The sequence below is a fragment of the Grammomys surdaster genome, unplaced genomic scaffold (assembly GCF_004785775.1).
Source record: "Grammomys surdaster isolate TR1022 unplaced genomic scaffold, NIH_TR_1.0 126013, whole genome shotgun sequence".
Classification (NCBI taxonomy): Eukaryota; Metazoa; Chordata; class Mammalia; order Rodentia; family Muridae; genus Grammomys; species Grammomys surdaster.
Genome location: NW_021620828.1, coordinates 3,231,985 through 3,258,315, shown reverse-complemented (window position 1 = coordinate 3,258,315; position 26,331 = coordinate 3,231,985). Strand labels below are relative to the sequence as shown.

Here is a 26,331-nt window from a genome sequence, read left to right as displayed (position 1 = left end):
AGGGAGGGAGGGAGGGAGGGAGAGAAGGGAGGGAGGGAGAGAAGGAAGGGAGGGAGGGGAGGAGGGAGGGAGGCCCTAAAGCAGCTAGGCATTACAGATGTCTGAAAATGAGGCTATAAGCAAATAATCCAAAGTTCCTAGGTCTTAGATGAAGAAATCTTTCTCAGAGCTGGGACCACATCTTATTCTTTTTATCCCCGAAGTCTGATCAGCTGACTAAACTTTGAACTTTACAGAACATCAGGCTTCAGTTCAGCATTGTTCTCTGTGAACACATCACCAGTGTATGGAGACAGAGGGCCGGTCATATTAATATCAGAAAGGAAAAACAAAAGCCTACAAATCTTTCACAGAAGAATGGATACTTATCTATTTACATAAAAAAATCAAAAGTGGGAGCCAAGTATGGAAGAAGTTGTTTTTAATTCCAGCACTTGAGAGATAGAAGCATAAAAATCTTCATGAGTTTGAGGCCAGCCTGGTCTACATAGTGTGTTCCAGGCCAACCATAGCTACATAGTGAGACCTTGACTCACAAAAACAAAAGTTAAAATAAATTATGTCTACATGCACTGTAAATACAAAAGATAATAAGCCTAAATAGAATCGGTGGGAAAAAAATCAGTGTATTTCACAAAATAATACAGTGTATTAATTATACAGATCTACATGCCCACCCAGGAAATAAAAATATAAATCTGTAGGCAAGAAAGCATCTCCTTTTGAGAGGACACAAGAATGGGATGGAATAAACCAGCTGCCTCTGTCCGAGATGTGAGATGAAGAGTGAAGGGTTGAAATGTAAAATCTGATGATGGCCAGGCAGGGGTGTGCAAGATGTCTGTGGCATTTAGAGTTTTGAAAAACTTCACCAAAATGATACTTAAAACAGTGCACTCTCTGATTTCTCTGCTAGCTCACCTGAGCTGTGCCGAGCCTATCCTCAAAAACATAAGACATGCGAATGCAAAAGCATGCTCAGAATATAGAAGTAAGTGATGTTTATCACCTTAAAGAGCAGGGTCCTATAGGAAGGCTGAGGCACAGAGCACTTCTGTAACACAGCCATAAATGGCCAGGCAGTGCTTCAATCCACTAGAATACTTCTGTAACATAGCCATGACTGGGCAGGCAGTGCTTCAATCCACTAGAATACTTCTGTAACATAGCCATGACTGGGCAGGCAGTGCTTCAGTCCACTAGAATACTTCTGTAACACAACCATGAATGGGCAGGCAGTGCTTCAATCCATTCCCATGCTGAGGACTTATAGCCACCTCGCCCTGTGATCAGCTGGAACTCCAACAAAGTACCCACAAGCATCCCAACACTGCACTAGAATTCACCTCTTTTTGTGTTCTGACTGTCCTATGACATTCTTCTAAACACAGAGCAGCTCTTTTCTTTCATAAAATAACTACATAGATAGCTGTCCCCCCAAAAACCTATGAACAATCCCCTCAGCTTCATTCTCCAGGAAATACATGCTCTTCCCCCCAGCCATTCCTCACACTTTAGTAAAGCTTTCAGATCCTTCTCCACAGCAAAACAGATTTTCTTAACCAGATTTTGCTGGCTACCTCTTCGTTTACATACCTTGGTAGGGACCAACCAGCCCAGCTCTCATCAACACTGGTGTGACCAGAACTAAAGGTACCATGAAATGGCTATCATACTATGTGTAGTCAAATAAAATTCTCAAGACTTCAAATCAGGCCTCTCCCAGCTAACCATATCTGCATAACTGACAGATAAACCTAATTCTGTAGGCTTATTTCAGTTTAAAAAGTGAAATATAAATAACAAAATAGTATACCCATATCATAAACTGACAAATTTAATCATAACCGGCAACTAAAAGACAAACATTCTAATGATGTCAGAAATGAAATGTGCATTCTTCAGCTGTCATTGAGTAATATGTATCAAAATTGAGTGTATGGGCTTTGATCTAGGGCAACCGTCCTTCCAGACCACTGCTCATGTTAGAAGGGTATGCAGCAAGCAACTCTCATTCACACAACAAAAGCATGCTTTTCACTAAGAAATTTTACCAAGTTTCTTTTTCTAGGACTGTGTATAAGAACTGTCTCACTGTTTCTGAACAATGCACATACATTGCCCTTTACCAGCTAATGGGAAAGAAGATTTAAAAAAAAATAAAACTATTTGTGTAGGTCCTTGAAGTTGACTCAGAAGTCAAGCATCCAGTTCTGGTTTTGGATCTATCCTGAGACTGACAAGCAAACCTACCTTTTCATCTATGTATCTGGTATGTTGAAAGGCTCAAGAAACAAGCAAACTTGACATCCATCCAATTCTTTGCAAAGAGTTTCTAAGAACCTTTTACTCTTTCTTTTGCACCATCACCTGGAAAATATTGCTCCCATCATAAGAAACTTTCTCAGCCACTTTAGAGAGGCCCAGTTACATTATCCAAAGGGTTTTTCCCACATATGATAATGGTCAACTTATTAAGCTTGGCATTCATTAATCCATGGTTGTTGCTTTGTTAAAGCAATCACATGATTAATATTCACTCCTAAGGTGAATTCACTTCTAAGTTTTTATGAGCAGTAATGGCTAGATTCCACTCTAAGAACTAAGGTATCTAGGGATGGAGAGATGGCTCAGAAGCTAAAAGCACTTACTGCTCTTGCAGAGAACTTGGGTTCAGGTCCCAGCACCCCATCAGATGGCTTATAATCACTTGTAACTCCAGGCCCAGGGGTTCTGAGGCCCTCTGACATCTGAGGGCTTCTCACACCTGTGGTGTGCACAAATTCATAACACACACACACACACACACACACACAAACACAAACTTGTCACTTGTCATTACTTCCCAAAGTGAATTTTGGACAGGGCAATCTGCCACAAGTCCTCAACACTGGGATGTAATGACCCAAAGTGAATCTTGGTTTGGATGTGCCTCTCATAGGTCATGGAGTAAAGAGTCTGTCACTGAGCATGTAACACTGAGTGGATATTGGAATGGAGGAACCACATATACCAGGCAGAACCAGAGTTTAAAGGTTTGCACCCCTACCTATACACCCAGGAAAGGTAGGCTCACAGACCATGCTTTTGGTCTTCCAGAAACTTGAATCGAGTTAAGCTTGCGAGGAAAGAGCTAAGATTACAGTAAATGCTTTCCAACCTTGCCCAGTGGATCAGACCACATTCACTTCTGAATCTACACAAAGCATGGTACCCAGCTCTCAAAGATGTCTCAATAGCCCCTTCCTCTGAGGACCAATGTTCCAAAAAAGCCCAGGGTCTGGCCCACACACTGTCTCAGAGCAGCAGTGTCTCCATGCTCTGGACGGAGGATGTTCATCCGAGTTTAGAATACTGTCTTCCATTTCAGATGAACACCAGAACCACCATAGAACTCTTTACAGATATAAATAGCAGAAACAAGGGTTCGGAGTCAGTGGATCTGGATTGGGTGATGGACCCCTCTACTTGTTAAAGAATCCCAAAGAGGGCTCTGATACAAAGCCAGGTCTAACATCTTCTGCTTGATCAAAACCCACATCCTTATCAAGACAGGGCTCCCAATGTTCTCATTTTCTGGCAACTCTGACTGCTCCAGCTGTCTCCCCTTGCTGCTCTTCCAACTGTACCTCTAATCACACACAGCTTCCACAGGACCCCTCCAGACTCACACACTCCACTCTCACCTGCGGCTTAACCCTCAGTGTAGGAAAGCCTGTGGTTTACAGCTCTTCTGCCCCCTACTTCCTATGGTGGCTACTCAAGCTCCTCCCTTTTCTTTCCCTTTATCCACATCTCCAGTACATCACTCTATGTCTTCACTTACTTCACCATGGAAACCGAAAGTGTCAGAGTGCTGCGGCCTAGCCAGGCTCTCTTGACATGTGTCTACCTCATTTCCGGCACACACGGTCACTGAATCTCATCCCATCATGCTTCCTTGAGAGTTTAATCAATCAACTGCCCTCCCCCTTTATCTTCTTGCTTCTCCTTGTTTATAGGTTTCTTCCCATTATAATGTTAACCATTACAGAAATAATAATACCAAAACCACTCTTCTTCCTGCCCACTTATTTCCTCTCCAAGCCCCAGTACCAAACTTGCTACAGGAGTTGTCAACCTTTACTTATCCACATGGCACAACATCCAGTGTAACTTTCCCTTTCATCAAGGTTTGCTGCAAACCCGAGGACAGGCCCAGTCCATCTTCCCTGGCACTTCTTCAGGATGCAGCCCTTCAGACAATCCCTCTGGTTCCATTAGCTTCTGCAGCTCCCTGTTTTACTGTCTACCTCTGCTCATCCTCTCCAATCTGGTCTCTCTGACTCTCTGTCTCTGTCTCTGTCTCTGTCTCTCTCTCTCTCTCTCTCTCTCTCACACACACACACACACACACACACACACGCGCACACACACACACTTAGCATCCCTTGTTGCTAGTACCCTGTATCTTCTAGCCTTCGTCACCAGTCTAAATCAACTTGCAGATGCAAGCATTGAGTATCCATTGCTACTCCCTCCCATGATCTCTACAAAGACCAAACCTGTCTTCTACTTACACTCTTCTAGTCAAGTAAGGTGAAGAAACCAACACCTAGGAGTGGCCTTGCCAGTCTCTCTCACCCACCCAGTGTACAAACAAAATCACGCACCAAGCCCTATGATCTTACATGCTGAACACCTCCACACCATTGCCACTGCTCCAATACAGCAGTCACCACCATCCAAAGTCTCTCAGTTTAATTACAGAACCATTTCCTAAACTGGTCCCTCCTCCTCCGGCTTCAAGCTGTGATTCCTTTAAATCAGGGCTCACAACTTTAGCAGAACTGCTGTTTGGGATGGAGAGGTCTTTGCTGTGGAGGCTGACCTGCCTATTGGAGGACAGTTAGCATCCCTGGCCTCTATCCACCATATGCCAACAGCCCCTGCACTCTACCACAGGACAATGTGGTATTAAATGTCAAAAATGTCTCTCTGTTATCAAATGTTCCTGGTAGGAAAAATCACTCCCAGCTGAGAGCTACTACCTTAAAGTTTTTCCTACAGTATCACCTGGTGAATTATCATTGTAAACATATATACATACACACCTACATATGTACGTACGTACGTACATACATACATACATACTTCTCATATTCCTCCCCACCCTCACCTCTCTCTCCACTTTCCATTGTTTCAGGAAAAAAACCAACAACATCAAGCAATAAAACTTGACCAGTTTGTCTTACAAAGTGCTGCCTGGAAGGACCTGTTAATTTGTATTTGTAGCCTAGATCAATCTGACTCAAAGCTATAGAAGGAAGTCAAACAGCCAGCCAGCAGCACTACATACTCTACTTCATGGCTAAGTTTCTAATGCCATTCACCCTAATGGTCTTCTATTTGAAAGTCTCTGAATTTTTCTGTGCCCATTTGAATATAAATTTTGGGTCATGATATCCCCATGTCTAAGATGCTCTCCTGTCTCCAGCCTCATATAAATGACAGCAGCTTTAGGACGTTCTCCCTAGTACCCCCCATGCCACGACACACATCCTCCTGTTATGGGCAAGGGTGAATTGATGTCCTTTGTGTTTCAATGATAACTTGTGCTCACCCATACATCTTAGGTTGGCAGCAGCCTGGTTCTATAGACCTATACACCATCAAATCCCAAGAACCTACAATTCTGCCTATCATAAAGTGGAGGGTCAGACTACCTGTGGGGAAAAGGAAGGAGGAAAGTAAGAAAGTGATGTTCAATATGTAGCAGAGTGGACTCACTCAGGGCCTGGCTATCCAGATGGTGAGTCATAGCTTCCATGTCAATGAAACCAATGAGGCTATTTCAGTTCTGCAGGGAGATGTCAGAATGACAGGCTGCCTTTACCATAAGCCTCAGTATTTTGCACTGTCATGGCAGGTGTCTGTGGGTTGATATTATAGAAGATTGCAAAGGGCATAAACCAAGGAAAATGTCTAGTAAGCTCTTAGTATAAAATAGTAGGACTCAGTACTACACTTACTACATGGTTTTATTGAGAGCTCTGATGTGTGAAGGAGATCAATGTGAACTCCAGTTCATAGGCTTAACTAACAACAATAACTAGGGGCTGGAGAGGTGGTTCAGTGGTTAAGAACACTCACTGCTCTTCCAGAGGACCCCAGTTAAATTCCCAGTACCTAACTGGCAACTTACAACTGTTAACTCTAGGATCTACCCACGTTCTTACAGACATGCATGCAAGCAAAACACCAATGCACATTAAAAAAAAAAAAAAAACAAATTATTTTTAAAAAGAAGATATAGCAGGTGCTGTAGAAATGGCTCAGTAGTTAAGGTCACTTCTTGCTCTTGCAGAGGACCTAGTTCAGGGCCTAGAACCCACACTGTAGCCCACAATCACCTGTTATCTCTAGTCCCAGGGGACCTAATGCCTTCTTTTAACATCCATGGGCACTAGGCATGCATGTGGTACACAATATATACATGCAGGCAAAAACTCAATACACATAAAATAAATAAGTCTACTTTTAAAAAAAATGAATACATAAGAGTTTCACCAACTAACTTTAGAAAAACTGTTCAAGCCAGGCAGTGGTGGCACACGCCTTTAATCCCAGCACTTGGGAGGCAGAGGCAGGCGGATTTCTGAGTTCGAGGCCAGCCTGGTCTACAGAGTGAGTTCTAGGACAGCCAGAGCTATACAGAGAAACCCTGTCTCAAAAAACCAAAAAAAGAAAAAAAAAAGAAAAAAGAAAAAAAATAGAAAAACTTTTCAAAGAATAAAATTACAGGGAGTAGAATAAAACCTTCTAAATTCAGGTAAAGTCAGTGACTATCAAAAATAAAAGGTGTTTGGTCAAATACTCAAGACTATAAAAAGCAGAAACTGAAAGCTCCACTGTTATTATAAATTCTTCCAAGAATATCTGGAACAAACTGAGGCCCAAAGAATTGAGACCACAGAAGAACTCCATGTACCCTTACTGTAATGGACTGCTTAGCTTTGATCATAGAACCATCTGGGAATGGAATCTCATTGAGGAATAGTTCAGATGAGGTTGATCTGTGGGCATGTCTTTGAGGGATTTTCTGGATTAGATTAATTGGAATGGTCCACTATGGGTAACACCATTCCCTAGGCAGGAGAACTTGAACTGGGTCAGAATGGAAAATGCAAGCTAAGCACTAGCATGCATTCATTTGTAACGTGTCTGTGGGTGTAATTTGACAGGCTGTGTCAACAATCTTACCACTTGACTTTCCTGAAATGATGGGCTGTAATCCGGAACTGTGAGCCAAATAAACTTTCTCTCTTAAGCTATTTTGGTCCAGATATCTTACCATAGCAACAGGAAACAAAACTATAACAATCACCAAAGGAAAGTCAGTCTAATTCTCAAGTACATGCAAATGAAATGGGTAATAGCCTGGGAACTGCTTTAAATATTTTTCAGTAGCAAAAGAACCAATTATGTGGTTAATCTTAGTCTGTTTTTGACAAATGTTTATTTGATTGTCTCTTTGAAACAGGGTCTCACTATGTAGTAGTGTGAGCTGGTCTCAAACTTGCTCTGTAGCCCTTGAACTCAATCCTCCTGTCTCAGCTTTCTGTGTGCTGGGCTAGCTGGATATGCCTCCTCACCTGGCTTTTAGCTCAAACCTTAGCAAATACTGAACAAGATCACAAGTACAGGGTGCTTATGATGGTAGAATCCTACTTCTGTATTCATTTGAAATTTTTTGGAATAAATCATTAAAAGCTTATAATAAAAATACCAGAAATCAAATCATATCTACAAATGTTTATTTAAAATATTTCAGAGAACCACTTATTTTAAGTAATATTTATTACAAAAGTACAACACAACAGGTTAGTTTGGGCAACAAATTAAATTTTATGTAATGAGCTTTATTTTTAGGTTAGAGGCACATTGAGGATTTTAACAGTCATTTCTAACTTAGATGTAGTGATGAATAGAGATTTAAAAATCCACAGCACAAACTCTGAATGAAGGAAGAACTTTGAAGGTAAATTACAAAGTGTTCTTTCAAACAAAACAAGCAAAAAGCTACAGGGAGAAAAGTGTAACTCTTTGGTTTTTGTTTGTTTTTTAAGTCAGTATTTCTAATTTAAGTCATAGATGTCTAACTCAATCTAAGGGCTGAAGCAAGCAAAGCCATAGGAAAGCTAACGAGATCCACTTCAACTAAGATGCAGTTTTGGACCTAGCAAAGAACACGCTTCTCCCACTGCACACGCCACTCCAGAAAAGATCTCTACTCTCCAAGGATAGAGGAGGGCTGAGAGGCCAGCAAGAGGCTACAGAGATGGCTCAGTGGGTAACAGCACTTAGTGCTCTTGCAGGACCCACATGGTGGCTCAGAACTGCCTGGAACTCCAGTACCGGGACACAGAATGCTTCTCGGACCTCCGCAGGCACCAGGCATGCACATGGTGCACAGACATACATGGAGGCAAAATAGTCATATACATAAAATAGGATAGACAAATGTAAAGTAAAATTATGGCACAGCAAGAGAAGAACAGCTTTCAAACAAAACAAGCAAAGAGCTACAGGAAGAATAGTCTAACTCTTTGGTTTTTGTTTGTTTTTTTAAGTCAGTACAGCTAACGTCTGCGTGTGGCCATCCCTACAACTTAGAAGAATGAGACGAGGCACAGAGAAGGGAGGGGCGAGAAGCCAGCTTACCTGCAAAAGAACTCCCATAAGTCTAAGTTTTGAATCCTTTGAATCCTTTTAATTCGGTTCCGATCCATTGTTTTCCCAAAAAGACTGGCAACTTCATTATACTCATGCGTTTGGTTCTGCAGGGAAACCAGCTGGGAAACAAGATCACACAGTTTAGCAGGGGCTTGTCCACCGACGGCCCTGGGACCGTCTGTCCTACAGTCTATCTGCTCCTACCTGGTAGGGAACGTCAGGATTCACATTCTCCCAGTGTGTTGGCATGGGGATGGCCTCGTTTTCACAGATGTAACTTCAAACAGCAAAAGACAGAGCAGAACGTCAGAAGCAGGTTAGAATCATGTCGGGGGTTTAGCCTTTCCTCCACAGCTGAGTTTTCTGTTTGCAAGGCATTATGACAAATGTGATTAAGTTTAACCCTTGGCTTCACGTAGAAATTTTACTGAATGACTATGTTTCCTAATTTTAACATGCCGAATTATAAAGGATGACGGGAATACATAAATCTACACAGCTTCAATGTTTCAAAACCAGGCAACTCAATTTATTTTGTTGAAATTTCTATAAAATGTGATGAATATTTTAGCCAAAGAAAAGGGACTTCTAAGAAAAATTAAGCTGATTTAAAAAAAAAAAAAACCTGTGTTTCTTCACATTCCTACTGAATGAAACTGAGAACTCCAGCAGCCATTGCTGTCCTCCAAGATGCCTCGACTTCCCCTTCCTCTGTCCCACAAGACCTGACCCAGCCCTCCCTTCTCTGCTGACTGTTTCCACAGACAGTGCATCCTGACTTGCTCAGTGCACATGCCCAACAGCAAATCTTAAAAGGCATCAGATACAGTCACGCTACAGGACACAGACACAGAGACAAGATGGTGAGAGGTTCAGTAGCAAATGGTCAGCAGGCACAACAACCTTCCCTGGAAACCAAAAGTTAGTGAAAGAAATTTACAAACTTCAAACCTATCTTTAGCTCCCTTTTGTCAAATTTCATAAAGTTTTTAGAAAAACCCCCAATACCGTATATAACTTTTTAAGGTGTTATTTGTACATGTGTGTATCTGTGTACAAGTGTGCTACACATGTGCAGGCAGCTGCAGAAGGCAGAGGAGCTGCAGTCACAGTTGTGAGGTATGTGTGTGGGGTGCTGGGAACTATTCAAGAATGTTCTACATGTGCCAAGAAGGGCAGAGTCGCCCTCTCTCCAGCTCCAGCCAAAGTTCTGTCAGTTCTTACGCTTCCCTTCACCTCCCACACTCTCTGTGTCCACTTTCGTTTCTTTGTTTGACAGAGGGTTTCTCTGTGTATTCCTGGCTGTCTTGGAACTTAGTCTGTTCCAGGACTGACAGGCTGGCTTCAAACTCACAGAGATCCACCTGCATCTGCCTCCCGAGTGCTGGACCTAAAGGCATGAGTAAGTCCTTGTTTCTAGACCCATATGTCCTTTCAGAGCTTTCTCAGTTCAGAAAGCCAATTTTTACCCAACACAAATAGCAACACAAGACATCCATTTTTGTTCATTTAATCAATTCTTAGCTCTTTATCAGTATGTATCCAGTCTCCTCATTCTCAGGGCCAAGGGGAAGTGAAGCACACGGCCTTTAACACTCAATGAATAAATGCCTGCCCTGCTGCAGATACACAATATTCCACCCATCTGCGAATGGCTGGAGGGAGCATAAAAGACAATCCGCATGCCAGGCTCAGGGAAGGGGGCTCAAGTGCTTCTGTCGTGCAGTATCCTCCCTAGGCCTCCTTTAGTCACTAGGGGCTATGTGTGTCATCTAGAGAGTGCCCAGTGGGGCTCTGCATTGGTGCAGGAAAAAGTGGGCAGTTCCTGAGGATTTGGGGTCCAAATGACAGGAGAGCTCGATGACAGAACCATAATTTATTTAACTACGTGCTTCTGGTGATACTTAGTTTGCTTCAACTTCTGCTACTCCGTTCAGAATGCTGCAAAGATCTACCCATTTGTTACTTCATGTGCCCAGTATGGACCTCTCTCTAGTGGGATTCCAGAATCAAAGGATGCATTTATTGACAACGATGATGAATAAATGCCCAAATGGAGTTGGGCGTTATTAACCTGTTGTACTTATTAACCTTCTTGCCAGCAACCTCTCCAGGAAAACATGACAGCCCACTTCTGCATTTCAGTCAGTCTGCTAACAGAGGAGTCTGGCATAAACTCGGATTTATCTTCATTATGAGTGTGATAGTGGGAACATTCAAATTTTCTCAAGGGAGTTCTAGAAAAACTTTAAATACTACTACAGCTATTATTTAAATTAATTTCAACACTGAGTTGTTTTTTCAAAGCGATCCCATTTCCCCCCAGCTTTGTCCCACGTGTCTTCCAGCCATAGGGAAAGGTTTAAATAACATGTATGTACCCATGACCTGAACAGGGCGCACATTCACCAGGCTTGTAATGAGTGCCCAGTGCCATCCTGCTGCTAACCTTGCTGCATCAGCACCTCCTGACCATCATCCCCCCGGGCTTTTCTACTTCAATTCTCCCTTGTCATAATTGCCTCCATTGCTGTCCTCAGCTCTGATCACACCCCAGCACACACCCCCTACCCCCAACCCTTGTCCATCTGTCCTTTCTGTCTTTGTTGTACAGTTTGCATAGTCTGGGACAGAAGAGAATGTTTGGCTCAGCATGTACTTCTCGTCCCCATCAAAGGGATCCCAGCTATACCAACACACATACTGATACTTCCCATTATTGTGTCTCATCCCCCAGACTACACACCTTAGAGGACAACGAATGCATACATGGTGCAACAGGTAGGAACATAGTCTCTGTGTCCCAGACGCAGGAAAACCATCATTATCTTTTACATTATGATTAGAATGTAAGTCAAACATCTTGATAAAGGAAAAAAATACTTTGTAGTTCCTTCAACTCCTTTCTTTGCTCTAAATTTCCATGAAATCCCTGGAAGGAGCGCAAGGGGACTCCTTACAATGTACAAGCTCGTATAATGTTTCTGAGCTGCATCTAAAGTTCTCTGAACAGATAAAAAAAAAAAAATCAATATTTGCTTGAGGGATTTTTCTAGAAAATAGGAGATATGCTTTTAAATTTTTTCACTTGTTTTCCATTCCCATATGCAACAAATAAAATATTTATTGCCTCTGGCTCTTAGCAATTCTTTTTTTCCGTCTATATATGGCAAAGGGAACCAAAAGGAAATCAGGCACCCCAGCTCCATGGAAGACACTGCACTGCTGCCCACAGTGGGCATGCTGCCCCAGGTCTTTGGTCACTGTAGACTGGTGTTACATCCAAGAGATACAGATGTACAAGTAGATGCCCAATGGGGATCAATATCAGTGCAGGGGCAGACCAGTCTGAGTTCTCTAAGATTTATGGTCAAATATCTGGAAAATTCTGTGAGCATATGTCCAGTTTAAATTCAACCATAAGCCCGATAGGCTATTTTAAGCAAAAACCATATGCCATCTTGTAATTATTGTCCACACTAGTCTAAGAATTGAGAAAATTACACAAGACAAATGACAATGAAAGGAAACAGTGACAGAAGATAACGATTACTCTATCAGCAAACGTGAGGTTTAATATTGCAAAGGTTACTCCATGACAGGAATGTCAGTCTACCTGGGTTTCTGCCAAAGAGTAAGAAAGAGCAGGGGAGAGGGAAGCCCCGCCCTTTGTCCTACCCCTTTACAATACCTGAAGGCACTGATGGAGAAAGGAGCCCTTTTTATCAGGCGCTGCTTTCCAGTGACGAGGTTCATCTGCTTCATTTCTGAAGACAAAGACAGATAGATTAGCCACAGAAGCATACAGTGTTGTGCAGATTAGCAGCCACAATACATGGAGGTTGCACAGCCTTGGGGAGAGCTGACGGCTGGTATGTGACCTTTTTATCATGTTGCAAAGGTGCCAGGCAGGGCTCTCCTTCAGTGTTTGATCTAAGGCCCACACCAAGATGCTCATCCACAGACTGTTCCCCATTCACTGGTTGTATAGCACGGTATATATCACACTGTGTCTGTTTTGCCTCCAAAACTGTGCTTGTACACAACACTAGTACAGAACTCTAGTAACATCAGCAAAACACCTTCTGCCTAGCCTAGAACAGAAAGATCAATGGCAGCTCCTCCGTGGGCAGCCTGTGTGCCTAATGCTAGTTTTAAAAAGTCAGGACTAGTTGAAAGTAAAAATAGAATGGTTTTCACTTTTTAAATTTATTTTATCCATCTATTCTTTGATTTGTTCTTGACAATCAGCAACTGCAAGGAAGGCATGGTTGTGGGTGGCATTTCTTAGCTATGTATCTAGACTGTCTGTCCAAACCCTTTCCACTTCTGGGAAAGCACTTCGGGCCTTATGCTCCATCCTCAGCAAACACCACCACTGGTTGGAAAGACACAGCTCAGCAACTGGAACAGAAGAGCTAAAGGCTGAGGTGTAGAGCAACTAAGTGCACAATTAAGAAACTGCTTTACTCACACCTCCTAGGCATTAAAGCCAGAAACAGTGTGAAGGCAGCCTGGGACTTACGGACTGAACTCAAGAGTGCTTTCATGAGACACCTGACAACATGACCCCACATGGGGTGAAATACAGAGTGGCATGCGTCCAAACTGAAGCCGATCTGCACATCAGCTGGGCTCAACTATGAAAGAACCAGTGAATGAGGACCCACCACAAGCAGCAGCCACTGAAGTGGCAGCCATTTGACCTACGTATCGACAGGAAGGTCACGTGGCTTTACTTTGCCTTGAGACAGTCACCAGCCAACAGTAACTTTCTCTTTTATTATCAGCTTGATCTTTAAGATAAAAAGGTTCCCAATTCAAAGCGATCTCCAGGCTGCTGGGGTGCAGAGTAAATTAGCTATAAGCCAGGCACAGCATTACAGGCCTGCAATCGAGCTACACCAGAGGCTGAGGTAGGAGGATTGTGAGTTTAAGACCAGCCCAGCAATACAGGGAGACCTCACCTCAAGAAAACAAAACACAGAAACAAGAGTTATAAAGAGCTTTACATGAACTCAAAACACATGGCCAACAGCATACATGTTTAACACACAAGAACACAGAAACATGCTTTTATCAACGGCAGTGCTGCCCAAGAGTCTAACAGTGCAGTTTTCATTGAGCTACTTCTTCAGAGAACAGGAGGGTTTACTTCATGCTTCAAGACACCTGGGCTAATCCTGCACTTCAGAGCTGCAGACTGCACTGTACCGATAAGTCTAGAAATATTCTAGAAACACACAACTAGGAGGGGAAACATACCTGCAAAGTCTATCTTGTAGCTGAATTTGGAAGTAGTAAAGGAAATGGAGCCACAAGGGTTTGTTTTGAAGCTTTTTTCGATATCTTCACTGCTAACTGAACATTGAATGTTGGTATCCGGCTTTAAGACAAACCAGAAAGTTGCATTTACCAGCTGTTCACAGTAATGGGTTGGCCGCAGAAGTGGAGCTGAGGTCACAGTGACAGACCGAGGGATCCTACAGCCTGCTGCTCCCCACACACACCAGGAGAGGCACACCGAGACTGCTCGACTCCAGGGGGAAAACAGCTATGGAAAAGGGTCTCTGTAACAGCCTTTTCACAAATTCCTCAGGATTACTCTAAGTGGCTCAAAGTAAACCTTTCACCAGTCTGGTAACCATAAAATGGGAGGAAAAAAAAATCCCGAACTACATGCTCTTGCGTGGGCATTCAATCCTTAGCTACTCCATGAGTGGGGACAAGCAGTACACTTTCCTGAGTTCCTGTCCTTTGACAGAGATGGAAAAGAGCCATCCTCCTCAGAGCTGTGGTGAGGACACACAGGAGCATACCATACCTAACATGATACCCGGAGCAGGTTCTGAACACGGACTGGCTCTTCCCTCCCTGTTTCCACCAGATCAAGCCAGAGTCCATCACCCAGACGTGCTCCCTGTCTAAGCTTTGCTTCTGAGGTTACAGCCAGGGGAGGACACGGACTTCTAGCTACTCTGGTTCCCATTAGGGCTGGTTCTTTCCAGCTTTCCACGAGCATGACTCTACATACCAGTGAGTCCTTGCCTGTGACGCTCGGGGCAGGGTACCTGAAACATGTGCCACTTCCCACATTCCGCCAGGTAGAACCAGCCCCACTGTGTGTCCGATGTGTCCATGTCATCCACATCACTGTCTGTCTTCTTGGGAAAGAATTCCTCTGTCTTATGAAACATCTTCTGGAAAGCCTGTGAGAGGCGGAGAAGAAAATACCCATCAATGACCAATGTTCTTACCATGGAACATTTTCTTTCATTACCAAGAGCCAGATTCCAATGTCTTTCCCACAGTGTCACATGACAGCTATCTGCATCCTGGCCCTGGAAGCAGCTTAACCAACAATCAGGCTGCTGATCTTCCTTAGGTGGGATATGTCAGTGCGCCCAGAGCCCCAGGAAAGAGCTCATCATCTACCTGTGGCCTTGTTAGGAGCCCCTGCATCACCATAGCTTAAGATCAGATGCATCCTGTTTGTTACTTCAGTCATCTCATCTAATGGCATGAAGAGACATTTCTAAAATGTGACATGAGGCATAAAAAAGGCTATAAAAGTAAAGAATAATAAAGTTTCAGTTAAAAACACATGGATATATGCATGTGTACATGCACACATGCGCACAGTTAAGTCTGAATAGATATGATAAACTGTCACAGTGTCTTCTAAGTACCAAGGTGACCAGAGTGTAATGATGACAATCTCTAACTCTTACATGGCCCTTACTTTGTATCAAGCCCTCACCTAAGAACTGTAGAGGTAACTTCTTTAGGTTTAACAACCTATATGAGACAGTTATTTCTAGACAAATTAGGAAACTGAGGCAGAGGGGTTGCACAATAGAAAGCTAAGCTCAGGTACACTGGCTGCAGGGTCTGTCCATGTACACAACACGTTATGATGCTCTATGCCTTACAACCCAGGGATCCATTTTACAGTGTTGATGAGAACATTAACTGATACATACTTAATCTTTGAAAAGAACCTGACATTCTTCGGTAGAAATTGTGATGAAATCATCAGAAAAGAGACCCAGTGGCTGATAAAAATGATGTAACTTCATTTTGAATTTGATGTCCTATCATCACTCTTTAAAGGTTTTTAAATTACTGATTTAAATTTGAACAAGTCTAACTATGGCCATACCACCCTGAGCGGGCTTGATCTCTGAAGCTGAGCAGGGTCAGGCCTTGTTAGTACTTGGATGTCGACATCCCAGTGTAGACTATGACAGACAAGCTCTGTAGTGTCTTAGAAACGGGGTGTAGAAAAATCAAAACAAAGCTCTGGGCCTAGTGGTGCATGCCTTGAGTCCCAGCACTCAGGAGCCAGAGGCAAGTAGATCTCTGTGAGTTTGAGGACAGTCTGGTTTACCTAGAGAGTTCCAGGACAGCCAGGGCTATACAGAAGATTCTGTCTCAAAAATCCAATAAATAAATGAATATATTTACCAAATAAATGTGCATGACTATCATGACATTCTCCTTGAAAGAACTCAGTACTTCTGCTGAAGCTGTCTGCCCATCACTATAGAGTACTTCTGCTACAATGTCTGCCTATCACACCTTGATTCTTGCCAGTGAACCGACACTATCACTTTATAATGTATCTCTCAGAGGGGTGTGTGTGTTGTAAAATCTTGTATAAACACATCTATACTGGGAATATGCCAAAATATGATCCCTTATGCCTTTGATTGTTTTTAACAAAGAACTTGTATTGCTTGACAAGCTGAAAAATATTTTTATGTCATTACATACAATGTAGAAGCTGTGTAACCTGGGGTAAGTGTTCCTTACTTTGGGTCACATTTCCCCACACAAAGCAGAGACTGAAGTTCCTTGCTCACTGAGTGGTTACTGTGAGTGCCTGAGCTCTGTGAAGGGGCCTCATTTATTTTGATTTTTTATTCATGCCTAGAAATTCTCCAAGGATTGCTTTTCTGATTATGTCCTTGTTTTTACTCCTTCATGTCTTAAAAGTTGATTAGCCGCTAAGAAATGAAAACACAGAACAGCTTGGGATTGGGGGCTTCAGGTTCGAATGAGCCATTTACCTTATCTGTCTTGACCAGATAATAATGACGATGACTTAAAATGTAAAATCCACTGTCCCGTTAGCTATTCCACACTTCTGCTTTCTTCTTCCAGCACTGTTCACCCCAATTGGCCATTTCACTGCAGGAGATAGAGAAGGAAAGCCAGGGGTGGGGGCAGGTTTAGTTTTTTGGAAATACAAGCTAGAAGCAAATACCTAATAAAATACTGGGCTATAGGTCCCATACTGCCTCTATTAGAAAAGGGACGGGGTTAACAGAAAGGTTCCCTCCAATGGCTACAACTCAATGTGTGCTTTGCCCTATGACTCTGTGCCTGAGTAGTCATGGCAGGCTAGTCTACAAGCCAGCTACCACAGCCCATGTCCCAGCTACTGAGGCTAGGGTAAGACTTTAGTCCAGGAGTTCAAGGTTAACCTGAGGAACATAGTGAAAAAGGAAGGAGGGAGGGAGGGAGGGAGAAAGAGAGGGAGGGACAGAGGGAGGGAGGGAGGGACAGAGGGAGGGAAGGAGAAGAGGTAAGGGAGGGAAGAAGGGAGGGAGGAAGAAGAGGTAAGAGAGGGAGGAAGGGAAGAAGAGGAGAAGAACAGAAAATGAATGAGGAAGGGAGGAAATGATAGAGAGAAGGAGGGGAAAAGGTAGGGAGGGAGAGAGGGAAGGAGGGGGACTCCTTGTCATAAATAGCTTTGACTGGCTAGGGCAACTCTTGGTTACAAGTCACACTACACTCTCCTCCACAGCTTCATGTATAGGAGAGAGAGGTCATTATTTTCCAATTAAAATAAGGGAAAATACAAAGCAGAAAATAATATGATTATTTTGTATATAATCACAGAGTGTACAGTACAAAGAAGATTAAAGAAGCCCTTGAGGCCTGCCAGGATTCTGTCTCCCTCCAGGTACCCACCCCACAGTCTTATTTCCACCGACAGCCAGTCCTTGACTCCTCTGCTGCCGAGCTTCACAGATGTTCTAGCTTTCTTTCAAATAATTCATTTCATCCCATAAAAACCTTAGCATCTTTTATAGTGAGTTTCCTCTCCAAAGGAATGGCTATTTTGTATAATTTGGCTTAAATAAAATAATTTAGAATGCTGTCACCATAGTAACGACAGCTCTGGTTAGGACATGTCTACAGGTAATCAAAAGAACACATGCAAGCCATCCAGCACAAAGGCAGCACTTAATGCATGATAGATGAGTGGGCCAGTTCACTTACAATGCCACATCTGGCCTGATTTTCCTGTTCCTAACTGTGAGAAAATGACACTTCCTGTGCAGAAGGCTGCAAATAAGAAACAGCTAGCATCAAGTGGCAAAGCATCTTCCACATTTTCAAATGTGCATACTGGTAGAGCCTGTCTCTAAGGCCGTCCATCCGTATTCACAGCACCTGGGTACACTCCATCTAAATCACACAACTCTCATCAAGAGGGTAGATGAGTTCAAGTCAAATCCTGGTCTATATCCCAGAATGCAACGCTGCATTCCAGACTTACCACTTCTAGTAAGAATGTTACTACAAATGTATGTCATTTCATAAGCATACTTGAAGAAGCCACACTTGGTGACGAAGACATTTCTGCCTCTCTATAAAGAAGAATCAGCACTTGGTATCATGGCACTGCTGAATTCCCGAGACTTGTGGAGCTGACACAGGAAAAGACAAGTTCAAGGCAAGTATGTTGGGTGGCACTGTCTCAAAACATTCCCCATTTCTGTTTACATACACCAATAACACTTGTTTATTTATTGCATGGACGTAGGCATTCATGGACCACAGCATATGTATGACACGGCACATGCGTGGAGGTCATCAGACAACTTGTAGACGTCAGTCCTGTTTTAGTGGACCCTTTACCAGAAGATCAGCCTTTCAACTAGTAAAATTGTTTTCGCAATCATTTGACTCTGGCGAGTATGCTCAGGAGGTTCCACAAGCGAGTAATAGACACAAGAAAAAGAACATCATCTATCCTGCTGGCTCTTCTGTATTCCCAAACTGAGGAAGGGCAGGCTATTGGTGCCTGTCATTTCTTCACCCCACAAGAAGGCTATAATTCCAAGAGATAACAGAAGAAAAACTCCCTCTCCTACCCAGAGTTTTCAGAAATGTTTATTTAAATCGGGGATCCAGAGACACTGTACCTTGACCATCACCAGTCCAATTGGCTCCCTGAGAAAAGTTTCATGCCAAGAAGAGAAAGCGAAGAGGGTGAGGGCTGCTAGCTCCCTCACCGAGTGCCTTCCCAAGGATGACAATGGCACACTTAGAAAAGAGCCTTCCATCCTCAGCTGCAGGTGCAGTGACATGAGGACCCTGCCCAAGGGCGAATGAACACAAGGAAGTCAGTCTACCTCTCTGCCTAAAGGAACAGCTCTATGTGGACGAGAGAGTAGAAGACCCTGAGACTAAGGGAATTCTGAGAAATGGAACAGCTTCGTCAAAACCAAGGTAGTGCGGTGTGGACCGGAGCAGAAGGGTTGGTCCATCAGCTCATACAGGGAAGACGAGACAGCAGCAAAGAGCCCTCTTAGGGCAGTAGCTGATGGAGATGAAAGGATTGTTAAGAGCTCTAGGCTTGTACCCATCTAGGGAAGAATGGAGGAAGACACTGGGCGGGCCTGAAAATGCTCCTGCGTGGCAACTATGCCCATCTACAAAGGAGAAAACACATGGTAGGCAAAGGGCTTCAACTTCACTCCGATAAACACTGACTACAGAGGAAGTTATTCTCATCCATGGGCATGTTCCAGGCTAGCCGAGACTACAAAAAGAGACTTTGTGTGTTAATTATCTGAAGTTCAAGAAAAGAGACAGTGTGACAGTAGCTGTTCCCTTGGGAATTGACCTTTGCAGGGTCATGTCCTCTCCCTTGTCTAGCATTCTAAATTCTAAAGTCACACCCAAATGACTAAAACATTAACACTTTCTTTGGATTTATGGAACCCAAAACATCTGGTGGCCTTTACATAGCATCTGGGCATGCACTGACACAAAGCAGGTAAACTGCCCTGAGTTTTAGCTTGCAGGAAAAAGTGTTTGTATAAGCAGTTACTGGAACTGGTCCCGGGAGTGAAGGCTGACTGTCACGATAAGGTCAGAGCAAAGAATGATGCCCTGAGAGCCCCTTTCCCTCCTTATAAACATCTGCTTGTGCAACTGAACATTCATCCCCTTTCCTCAGTACTCTGGCCCTGAATAAAGCTGATTCTTTTCCCAACAACTCAGCCCTCAAGTACTAGCTTTGATTACAAAATTATGGGGATTATGAAAACTAGAAATTCTGGATTTAAAAGTGTTAATAGCCAACATGGAAAACTTACTAGAGGAGCTGGCTCACAGAAGGAAGCTACCAAGAGCAGTCAGCATGGCTGCAGACACATGGGCAGGCACTCTAAAATGGGGGAACAGCAGTACTTCCTCAAAACATGGGCACGGGCTGAGAAACGCCTGTGGGCTTTACTTCTTTCTCCTAGTGCTGAAGTATCTCTTCCTTTTCTTGTCTTGCTTTCTTACCTTAGAACTTCTAAAGTAATGTCTAAGAAAGAATGGGCATCCCTGCCCTGTTCCTGACTTTTAGGAGAAGTGTTGAGTCTCCCACTGAGGTGTACAGGAGCCACACATGGTAGTACCTACCTGTAATTTCAGCATTAGGGATACTGGAAGTAGGTGGATTAGCTCAGAGCCAGCCTGGGTTACACAGCTGGATCTTGTTATCAGATGTCGCCTACATCTCTTAGGCTCTCCTGTTTCAGGGTCAATGATTTTCTAGGACTCAGAAGTTGTTGAAGTTGTAGGTGTTTATTACGGAACAAGGATAGAGAATACAATAAGCAAAAGAAGAAAAAAAGTCCAGACAAAAGCATGTCTAAGCTTCAGTGTCCCTTCCCAGAACACAGCACACAGTTGCTTCTCAGAAAACACTGCAGCCATGAGGTCACCTGAGCTGAGGGGGCAGGACTTCTACTGAGAATCACTGGATCACAGTCCCCATGTGACTGACCTTCGTGAAGCTCCGAATCTCCAGGGAAAGCAGACAGTCTACCCCAAAGTGGTGGAAGGAGTTGCATGCCTCAGACCTGCCCCTGTGCTTCTCTCAAGGCAGACATCAAAAGCTCACTTCAAGTTCCAGACCACAATGGAGACAAGCTGTAATCACCTCTCTTGCATACAGTGAGTTCCTTTCCACCCCATGTTGCATATAGAGTTTTAAAGAACCCCAACCTACAACTTCAAGGCCAAAATACTCCATTTTTTAAGACAGGATCTTATGAAGTTCAGACTAGCTTCAAACTCACTATATTAAAAGGACAACCTTGGACTTCTGATCCTCCTGCCTCCACCCTGCCAGCCCAAGGATTACAGGTATGTACTACCATGCCCAGTTTATGTAGTTTTGGAGACCTAGGGCCTTGTGTCTGTCAGGCAAGCTCTTGACCAGTGAGCGCCACTTCCAGGTCCTCCCAATACTCAAGTTTTAATGCTGAGAAGAGATCGGTTTTTCAGACCTGACCCCAATTGTTACTCTTTTCTGACACTGAAGCAGCCAAGAAATGACTGAAGAACCCATTTGCTCCTATGCTTGAAACACACCCAGAGCTGTTTAATATTGTAAGTCTGTTTAGTTTCACAGAGCACTAGAAAGAGTCTTCAGGGAGGAATCTTCCCACAGCATCTCAAGCTGTGTTTGATCTTCAGTCCAAAACACCTCACACAGCAACCAAATGGAAGTCTCGACAACTGACACTTGGGGAATGGGACCTTTTAATTTAGTAAAACACTCAGTAGGGGAAAAAAAAAAGCATCTGGGTCTAACCTATACCTTGGGCTACCCAGAATCAAATTAGATATAGGCATGTTAGAAGAGGCTGCAAAAATGCCTTTTTCAATAATAAAAATATCAAATGAATTCTATTATCTAAAATGTAAAAATGGTAATCAAAACCAAATAGAAGAGCACAGTACTTGAGAGGCTGAAACAGGAGGATTGCCACAAGTCTGAGATCAGCCTGGGCTCCAGAGATCTTTTCTCAAAACAAAGCCAAATGACAATAATAATAACATACACGCATACATAATGTTATTTACAGGAGTGCAGAAAGTTTACAGAACACTTTTCCCAGGATCTCGTTTACTCTACAATCTTAGAGGCTAAAACTTCTATTTCAATTTCCAGCTCCCTTCATGACTTCAGTACTTGATGCCACGTGGGCACATATAACCTGACTGGCTACAAGCCCAGGGTTCAGAAGGTTGAAGGGCACAGTGCCTACATCAGCCTCTTGGCTCATGGTGGTGGCAGGTGACAATGATGAAAGCACCTAAAGAATAGCAAGTATCCCCAATGGGAAGCAGAAAGGACAGGTGGAAGCAGGATGGATCCTTTCTTGCAAGAACTCAAGGGGCTTATGGGAGCTTCTCCATACCCACAGTGACCTAAGAACACCTACTAAGCTCTGCCTCTTAAAGTACCCACTATGTCCCCATAGCACTGAGGGGCTGGAAGACAGACTCCTTAAATGGGCAGACATATAGGGAGAGGAACCATACAATGTAATAAAGATGGAGAACTTCCTAGATGGTGGCTTCTTCCTCACCTGAGACAGAAGCCTGGCAGCTTAAAACAAAGGCCTTCTTGGCGTTTACTCCCACCCACAGGCTCCTGACAATGGACTGGTTCAACAAGTTCAAAGCCAGCAGGAATGTGACACACTGTTGTAGGCCATTCAGCTACCATTCAGCTATTCTCTCTTCAAATTTGATGAACCCCATATTAGAGAAGAAAGACCCTTCATGGTCTTTAAAACAGCCCAGCCCTAAACAACAGGCTCTAGCTTCATGAGGGCACCCTCTATGTTGTGGGGGATCTTCCAGTGTGCGTGCTGCATGTGTGTTCCCTCACCACTCATGAAAGTTTTCTTTACCACTGGTGTGCCTGCTCCTTTCTGCTGTGTCAGATTTTCCTCTGTGCTACGTGTTGAACTCCAGAGTCTTCTTGGCTTTTAATTCTTTAACTGGCAGAAAAAACCAGTCAATCCCTAGACCAGTGGTTCTCACCCTTCCTAATGCTCCGACCCTTTAATATAGTTCCTCATGTTGTGGTGACCTCCAACTATAAAATTATTTTGTTGTTACTTTGTAACTATAATTTGCTATGAATTAATGTAAGTGTCTGATATTCAGGATATCTGGTATGTGACTCCCAAAAGGGTCCTGACTCACAGCTTGAAAACCACTGCCCTAGACAGTAATAGCATCACCTAGGGGACCAAGGTTTTAACATGTGAACCTTTGAGGAACACAGTATGACTTCATCTAAATCATATTAAAATTCTTGGGCCGGAGACACAGTACAGTGGTAGAGCCCTGGCATGGTATGGTGAGAACTTGGGATCAATTCCTAGCATCTGGCATCCATCATACAAATTGTAGCTTGAATCCCTCCATTTCTCTTTCTGTCTCCCCAACACCACCTACCTAGTATTCTGCCCCATGGTAGAGCCTCTGAACTGGTCTCTACCAGCCTCTTGGCTCCTCCCTGTTCATGTACTTCTGCTGCTCCTGGGAAAGCTTACTACAAGCTTCATGGCTTAAAACAAGATTCTCAAACTTTAGAAGCTGAGCCAACAACCTTGGCTTGTTCCCCCTCCCTTTCCTCCTAAGCCAATGCTGAGCCTCCTTGACTCTGCCTTGTTCCGTGTCCTAGCGCTTCTTTGCTCCTGTCTTGAACTTAGAAGGCCCCTTGTGATTATATCAGGCCACCCTGGATCAAACAAGCAGCTCTCCCTATTTGTCTTAGTTTGGTTTCTGTTCTTCAATAAACACCACGATCAAAAGCAACTTGGGGAGGAAAGGGTTTGTTTCATCTCACAGCTTACAGTCCATCACTGAGGGCAGACAAGGCAAGAGCCTGAAGCAGAAATTATGGGAGAATTACTGGCTTGCTCCCAGGCTCATGTTCAATTGCACAGCCCAGGCTCACCTGCCAAGGGACAGTACTGTCCATAGTGGCCTGGACCTCCTCTATCAATTAGAATCAAAAAACTGCCTCACAGACCAATCTGATGGAGTTGAGTCTTCGATGAAAGTTCCCTCTTCCCAGGTATGTCAAACTAATAACCAAGATTCGCTATCATTTCTATCTTAGGGAAAACTGATTAACTGTTTAATTTTCGTTCAATATGAAGTTGAAAGTTCCAATCATGTTCCACAGAGCCATGTACAGCTTGGCTTCCTCTTACTGGTCCCCCTTCCTGCTTCTCTGTGTTCCAGCCTCAAAGACCTGTCTGGTTCTCAACGGTCCTGTTCCACTCAGCCTCAAGGGCTTCTTATATGCTATCCCTACTGTTCTACTTCCCAGGGAACCTTCATTTGGTTAGTTCTTGATCAATATCTCTAAAAGTCACCACTCACAGGCTGCCCTTCCTGATTTTCCAGCCTACCCCTGAGCTTTATACACTGCCATTCTTTTTCCCTCATCTTTTTTTTTTTCATAATTGAACTTAGGGTTTATCTGTGAATATTTAAGTTAGGCTTGTCTTTCTACATCACACTGAAAACCTTTATTAATCCATAAACCCTTGCAATCATCAACTGGCTGCTGGAGCAAAAGATAAGCAAGTGCTAACAAAGGTTATTTGAACAGAAAATTTAGTTTGTGGAGTGTGAATTGTATAAAGCAAAGACTTTCACACTAGCATTTTAGACCCAGTGGGTCAGACTCAGACAGTTGGCCACTCATTGCTCCAACTCTTGTATCTGCAGCCTAAATCTGCCACCCTCACTACACTGACAACTGTCAGGCTCTTTGGTGCTGTTCTGAATCTGCCATACCAATCCTGCAGACAGACACATCACTTTCCTATTCATGATCATGTGACAGATCACTAGAAAAATGTTCTAGAAACATGAGTGTTGTACCACATATAAGTCTGGGGTTGATTGTAAATGAGGAATTCTTCCTTAACCTCTGACTCCCAGGGTCTTTTCCTCACAGGTCCTTTTTCACTCAATGAATATCCTACATTCTGGAACCACTTAGTGTTCTAGAACTAGAAAGTTCTAGATCTCGAACATGAGTTTGTACTTAGAAAATTTACTGAGCTTTGAGCCTTAGTATAATGATGCACATAGCTCAGAATAATTATTTAACAATTCTTACAAAACCAAAGTATTAGATAATCCAAGTGCAACCCTAGGTAGCGAGGCACCAGCCGCACAATGTCACTGAGTGTGTTCTTCTGCTGTTGTTTTGATGTTCCTGATCCAGGGCTTCTGTTTCTTAACAACTACTTTGTTCTGAGTCTCAGACAAATTCAGGTTATCCTCTAAGCTTAACTAAATACCATAAGAATAATTACAAAGAACATCAAGAATACAGAGACAGCTGTGTTATTCCTAGAATCCTGGGAGACCAGGCCCCAACCTGTGAGTATATGTATAAAACGTACTTTCTGACTCAGGGGAAATAGCACACACGTCTGTTGCCAGTGCCCACCCATCCCTTGTCGTGGTTTGAACAAGAATGGCCCACATAGGCCATGGGACAAGGAAAAACCTACAGTGCCAGTTTGAGGAGGAAAGGAAGAACAATGTTTTGGTGGAGCAAAGTCCAGTGTTCATAGAGATAAAAGACTTAAAGAAAAGCGGATGCCAAGTCAAATAAAGGGAATGGCGCCCTCAGGGAAAGACCCCAGCCAGCTAAGATTTCAATTTGTGAAAAGGAATTAGAGAAAAGATTAAGCAATGAAGGAATGATTACAACAGAAACCTAATGCAACTGTAACTGAAGGGAGGGGGAGTACCAGCCCATTAAGCGGCAGAACTTGAGAGGTTCAGCCATGTGGTTCTAACTTTAGAGTCAAGAATACAAAAAGGGGTTGTGAAATCTCCCTCCTCAGATAAGGAAAGCCTCTGAGGCCAAGTGTGTCAGGGGTGTCTCTGCATGGAGGCCCAGAGAGGTCACTGAGTGAAACTGTGAAGGTGAAGCTTGGATGTCACTGGAGACACTTAGATGTTGGAGATGCTAGAATCATAGGATACCTGCCAAGGGCGGCTGCAGACCAAGAGTGGAACTAGTCAAAGACAGAAAAGCGTGATGTAGTCAACAAAGCTGAAAGGAACTGGAGATCTAAAGAGTCCTTTGACATCAGACATAGTGATGGAGAATTTGGAGTTCGCCCTTTCAGTCTTGCATTTCCTCACTATGCCCCCCCCCCTTTCCTCCCTTTTGGAACAGTAACATATATCTTGTGTCACTGTATGTTGAAAGTATGTGGTCTCCTTTTTGAGCTTTCTTTTACAAGGGGCTACAGTTAAGAGAATGCCATTGTCTCAAGAGACTTTGAACTCTTAGACCATGTTAAGACTATGATAGACTATGGGGACTTACTGATGTTGGGCTAACTGCGTTTTTACATTATGATATGACTCCAAGCTTATGGGGGCAGGGAGTAGAATGTAGCGGTTTGAATAAGAATAACCCCTAGCTGCCCATGCCTGGTCCTCTGGGCTGGAGCAGACACAGAGTTGGTCTGCTCC

At 43.4% G+C, this 26,331-nt stretch overlaps 1 protein-coding gene across 7 annotated transcripts in view; it reads right to left on the bottom strand.

Moving 5' to 3' along the window:
• The window catches only part of Parp11 (poly(ADP-ribose) polymerase family member 11), a 54,745-nt gene that overhangs the window by 5,614 nt on the left and 22,800 nt on the right, over positions 1 to 26,331 (bottom strand). For 4 of the 7 annotated variants that reach the window (XM_028754384.1, XM_028754383.1, XM_028754382.1 and 1 more), the window contains 6 exons: positions 16,788 to 16,908; positions 14,787 to 14,924; positions 13,981 to 14,101; positions 12,407 to 12,482; positions 8,920 to 8,992; positions 8,704 to 8,834 (listed from right to left, as the gene is read on the bottom strand). In XM_028754384.1, the coding sequence (XP_028610217.1) occupies positions 8,704 to 8,834; positions 8,920 to 8,992; positions 12,407 to 12,482; positions 13,981 to 14,101; positions 14,787 to 14,912 (527 nt within the window). In that variant the 5' untranslated portion in view covers positions 14,913 to 14,924; positions 16,788 to 16,908. Of the gene's footprint in view, positions 1 to 8,703; positions 8,835 to 8,919; positions 9,079 to 12,406; positions 12,483 to 13,980; positions 14,102 to 14,786; positions 14,925 to 16,787; positions 16,909 to 26,331 lie in introns of those variants that run through there. The other 3 variants (XM_028754386.1, XM_028754387.1, XM_028754389.1) reach the window with 3 other exon arrangements.